The following is a 5592-nucleotide window of genomic DNA, read 5'->3' as shown; positions in this document are numbered from 1 at the left end:
CTATTATGCTTTTTCACTTTTTCAACTTTAGTTAGTCTGTAATGTTGCTGTTTGAGCATAAAAAAAGATCTGCAAAGTTACAAAGCTCAAAGTCCACTTCAAAAGGATATATTTTATTCAACAGAAATCACTTTTCAAAAACTAAAACGAACGACTCGTTTGGACTACAACGCATATTTTCCGGGATTTGTGATATCACAAATATCGACGAATGGGACGAGACCTGGTTGAGCTGCACTAGAGAAGGCAACGAGTGTTCTCACTATGTCGGAGACGTGCTAGTTTTCCCAAGGCAGACGAACTTAGAGTGGTTACAATCATCCGGGTTTAAATCGCGCTCAAATTGATTTGATTTTGATGCAATATTTACACTGAAGCTCGCAGGCGGCTATGGTAAAGGGCATGGCATTTCCCGACCAGGTGCCGAGTGCTGCCAATCACAACACACACTGACCCAGCTAACCAATCACAGCACATTTCGTATTTCAGAAGGCGGGCCTTCATTTGATACAGGAACTATTCGAGCCGTTCATGCCAGACTGGGGAGAGAGGTGTTGTAGTAATGTAAAATATGTGAAAAAGAATGTGTTTTTCGAACAACCTAGTATGAGAGCCTGTTCTAGTACACCCCCAAAACAAAATCAAGACTTTGTAAAAGAGCATAATAGGACCCCTTTTAAGGGTTGTACACTTTAGATGATAATGAAATATGTTTAACAATGATTATTCACCAAGTTTAATAAGTTTACCATTTAATTTTGCATTCTAGAGACTGGTGAGAAATCATGAAATCAATTACAATTATTTTATTTAATTGACAACATTCATTTTAAACAGTAAGAAGCTACATGTAGTTTTGTGAGAAAATATAAAAAATACATCTAAATGTAAATCTTAGATGAAATGTTATAAAAAGTCTATATTTTCTAGATACTATTTTAACAATTTACAAGTTGCTTTGTTGTTGCCTTTTATAATTTAATTAATCATTTTGGAAATGATTATTTAATTTAGTTGTCATTGCCATTTTGTCCACAAATCATCTTTATACATGAAAATACATACATATATATGTATGTATCTGCCTTTATATTTCAGAAATTGAGGGGATCATCATGTTTGATGAAGTTTGAAACATTCCGTGTTAGACTAAACAAGCAGCTTTGTGTGGCTACTTTAATATTTATTTGATCATATTTCATTCCAATTACCTGGTTCAGCAGACTCAGCTTTAGGAGACAGGGCCTTTTCCTTTCTAGAAATGCTCATTTCTGTCATCTGTTGTGTGACTGGTAAGGAGGTGGAAGGAATACTTCTGCAAAAACAAACAGGTGGGGGATTTTAGTGTGCACTGGCTTTTCTTGAAACACAGGAGATCATTCAAACGTCAAGCAGCTGAACATAAAATGCATTCTTTCCCATTCTGAGGTTTAACAACAAACACACACGTGAAGTACTCACTCTCTCATGGTATCTGTGCTGGGTGCAGGTGAAGGCTCTGCTTTGTTTATGCTAGCTTCTAGTCTCTGTATGGCGGCGGCCTCTGCTGAGGGGCTGCCAGCTGGTCCAACAGAACACAAAGACACATATCACAAACAGTGCACAGGTGCAGCTGTGCTACACTATACAAAAGGCCTGTGACACAAAACAAGTGCAGCTTATCATTTACAATTTCTCAGGGAAGACCCAACATTGTGCTAGAGACCAAGAAAAGGATTAAGTTCTAAAACAGCTTAGAATAACATGCTATCACTGAGTGCTGGTGTCAGAAATGCTTTACAAGCAGTAACCATGGTCTGTTATTGCAGTAGCAACTATAATATCACCGTCTCCAAGAGGTGCAATGAATGAGAGCCCTTATACCATAGTATAACTATAACCATAGAGAGCTCTATCTAGGAGGTTAGACAAACAGGTTAATGTTTCAGTGTGACTTACCCAGGGGGCTCATGGGACTACGATCACTGCTTTGCTGTCTGTTCAGGTGCTCCTTATAGCACACCGAGCACATGCCATTGGTCCTGGGGTTGCCATAGAAACCACAGCCAGTGGTACACAGTATAGGCACGGGACTCTGGTTTGTCTCTTGGGCCATTGCTAACATATCACAAAAGAAAACGGAGACAGAACAAGAGTGGTCTTGTTAACAATGACAGCATTGTGTTTGGCTTACATGCACATGCAATGAGTAGAGGAGATCATTGTTTTAAAGGTGCACTTAGTAGTTAATGAGGTATAGATATTATAAGCTATTGGTATCAGATTGGCACTATTGTGGACAGATACTCAAGGCTGCAGTGTCAGTATTGGACATGAAAAAGCAGTATTGAACTATTCCTAGTATGTATAATTTGTTCATTATTATATTCTTTATTTAGCCCATTTTGTTTAGATGTATTTTTATGTTTATTTTTGGTAAATCACTGGCTAATGGTGCAATATAAAGTATAATTTTTTTAAAATTAACAAATCAAGTTCTATTAGATTAAAAACGAGTTGAAACTACTTAAAAAAACAATACTAAAATACTAAATTAACATATTCTGTAAAGAAATAAAGAATTATTACTGTTTCTTAAAAACAAATTACATACTATTATTATGCTGTGTAGTCATGTGACCTCAATATGGCGGCACCCATGAGGGAGACCCGCTCCATGTAGAATAAAAGAGCTTTTCTATAAAACTGACTTCATCTTATATAAACGTACATCATTGCAATGACATTTCACAAAACTGTGATTCATTTCTTCATGTGTAAAATGTTTAATTAGCAAAAAGTTACCTTGTGCACCTTCAAAGCTCAAGGGTTTAAACTTTTCTAAGTCTCTAAGCGTAGATACACCGGAAACCCCGCTATAATTAAAATACCTTGTTTTAACTCAGCCAAAAATAAGACACACGCTCCTCAACCACCCTCATCAGGACAGAATAATTACAGTCAAGTCAACCGATTGACCGGACTAACACCGAGTTCTGCCGTTTCTATTCCGTACCACATCCAAACTGAACTCGCTTCTAATCTGTCTGTCTGTATCTGTAAATAAAGTCTACACATTAAACAGCACGACACAAGCTCTCCCACCTAACCATGACTAACCAAACGAGTAGGTGTCAAGTGTGATATGCAATTTCTGGAGGCAATAAAGGTGAGACACTAAGCCTACATCTCTAGTCTGTCATTTTAAGCAAAAGAAGCACAAAAGCGGTTCACGTGTTCAACCATGCGAGTCAAGGCACCGACACCAGCTGACAGACACCACGGATCAAAACCAAAACTAGTGCTAGTCGATGCTGGCGGTTAGCACAACCTCAAACCACCACTCAACCGAGAGTTACAGGTCATTTATCCGTCTACATGACGGGACAGTCGTGTCCGGGATGTAAAAGAGTGGCTGTGTCTCAAAACCTCGCGAGCTTGCTGTCTAGACAGCATCATAAGCGCGTGGCTATCTAGGTAACGTTAGTCAGCTTACTTCCGTCGAATCTCACAGACGAATAAACTGGGTGGATTTGAGACAACAGAATGACCCAGCACAGCGAGTAAACGCCAAAAATAGCAAGACATAAAAAATCGTGACACATCCAAAGGCAAACATCGCGACTACAGAGCAGCACTGGCTTTGTTTAATCTTCCTTCTTTGTCCTTTTGTTCCAGGATTGCCTACCTAGACAGACAATCTGTCCTTTGAACAAGCCTAAAACAAAAAGCTAACTGGCTTAGCCAGCTGTTTGTCTGAGTAACTAGTAACATACAGCACAAAAACGCAAACAACTACAGGAGATTTCCTTGAATTTATACACGCAAGGTCGAACAATAAACAAGCCACAGTACAATGAAGATAATCCGTTGGGGTTGTGCGTCAGTTTCAAAAGCCATTACTGAAGAAAAAAATGATTAAACAGGGAAATAAGAACAGATTTATAATTTTATGTAACATACAAGGTGAAGAAAAGTTGGCGACTGTCCGTATCTGTTTTTTGTGGCCAGGCCAGTCATGTTCTGGGGCTTGTGATGTTCATGAAGGTGCTGCTGACAACTTGGGACACTTTGTTTTTTTTAGAGACCCACCCGTCGAACAAAAAAAGCTCGATACCTCGAATAACCCTGGCGTTTATAGATCCGAGCTAGCGGTTTAACCCGGTGTGCTAACGTTACACGTACTGAATCGGTAATCGCTCCCTTTTTCGGGGTCAGCCGGTCTTTTCGTGATCACATCGTCAAACCTTCGCGATTATCACCTAAATAAAATTAATACAAACGTTTTAGCGCTTACCTTGAAGGCTTTTAAAACCTAATCGGTCGATGAACGTCGGTTAAGGAACAGGAACTCTTCGAAAAGGAGTTTGTCTTCCTCCCGGGGTTTTGTCGGTGATAAGTAAATTCCTCACCCGCTTTCTCCTGAGCTCTCCCTTCTTTCACTCTGTTTGTTTCCTCCTTTAGTAAAGGGGAGTGACTGATAGCGTCATCGCAAATAGGCAGGCATTCATTGGTCATTCGACGCTCGTGGGCGGGGCGTGGTAGTCAAAGAGGGGCACAATCCACTTTAAGATTTGCCGTCTACACCGATGACGAAATCATACCTTCCTGATGAAAGTCTCCCAAGCCTGAAGACAACAACAAAGTCAACAACAGGCTCATAAAATGGGGTCTTGAACATTTAGTAGGTATTTATTGTGTTATATCGATGATATTTTCACTTTTACTAGGTACTTTCAACATTTACCAGTCATTAGTTTGTGTTAGGCTATCTGTCCCACTCTGTTGTATCACAGCTCTTTTTGTTATTGGCACTGCAACTTTTGTCATGTGTTGACACTCGGATGCCATCTTTACACTGCAAAGGAAGCACAGGAACCGCTTCTGAAGTGGTGCATTACATAGACTGTATAATGTTGCACTGAGGTGTCAAAAATGCATTTGCATAGGAATTCCAATTGCAGAATATGAAAAATATAAATGTTGATAGATAAAAGGATTAATGGAAATATGAGTTAGAAATAGTTAAATATATTCAACAACAAAGTTTGAGGCTTACGCAGAACGGCCTGTGTAAAAAGATGTCTTGCGTACATTGTCCACTGAGGAATTCTTGAGATATTTCCAAAAAAGTTCATTCATTTTCTCACCTCTGTGCCCATAAACGTTGACAGCTCTCATGTGTTTTTACACTATATGCATTACTTAGTGTCAGTCAGCAAACTCTCACATGAACTGTACAAACCCACGAGCCTTAAAGCTGATGTGAGAGAGATTCCTTTCAGTAACCCGACTCAGTGTATCCTGAGGGTGGCTTCGCACATAAGCAAAGGAAGAAGCCGCCTGGTTGTTTCTGAGAAGAAGAGTTTGAAGTGGAGGAGGGGGACGAGTTTAAAAACGGCTAATTTAGGGAAAATAAACCTGTCTGAACTAGTTTGAGTTTGGTTAGTCACACTGTAGGCTATGTGCTGTTTGCATGCATGTGTTGTGTGTGCAAACATGCTGTACAAAAGAATGGCTTAAGTTTTATTGCATGTTTGACCTTTAATCTGATGTTTTTGGTGTGTCATTGCTTAAGTAGAGATCCCAGCCCACGTGAAAACAAGGCAAACA

The 5592-nt window shown here is 39.5% G+C and overlaps 1 protein-coding gene across 1 annotated transcript in view; it reads right to left on the bottom strand.

The window, feature by feature from the left end:
• The window catches only part of LOC107673406 (AN1-type zinc finger protein 5-like), an 8975-nt gene extending 4545 nt beyond the window's left edge, over positions 1-4430 (bottom strand). The window contains exons 1-4 of the mRNA XM_016466986.1: positions 4277-4430; positions 1939-2097; positions 1462-1561; positions 1212-1315 (exon numbers count right to left, since the gene is read on the bottom strand). Coding sequence (XP_016322472.1) covers positions 1212-1315; positions 1462-1561; positions 1939-2095 — 361 coding nt within the window. The 5' untranslated portion in view covers positions 2096-2097; positions 4277-4430. The remainder of the gene's footprint in view (positions 1-1211; positions 1316-1461; positions 1562-1938; positions 2098-4276) is intronic.
• Between the last annotated feature and the right edge of the window lie 1162 nt (positions 4431-5592).

This window comes from Sinocyclocheilus anshuiensis, unplaced genomic scaffold (assembly GCF_001515605.1).
Source record: "Sinocyclocheilus anshuiensis isolate Anshui unplaced genomic scaffold, SAMN03320099.WGS_v1.1 scaffold508, whole genome shotgun sequence".
In the NCBI taxonomy this organism is placed as follows: Eukaryota; Metazoa; Chordata; class Actinopteri; order Cypriniformes; family Cyprinidae; genus Sinocyclocheilus; species Sinocyclocheilus anshuiensis.
This window is presented reverse-complemented; position numbering and strand designations above follow the sequence as displayed.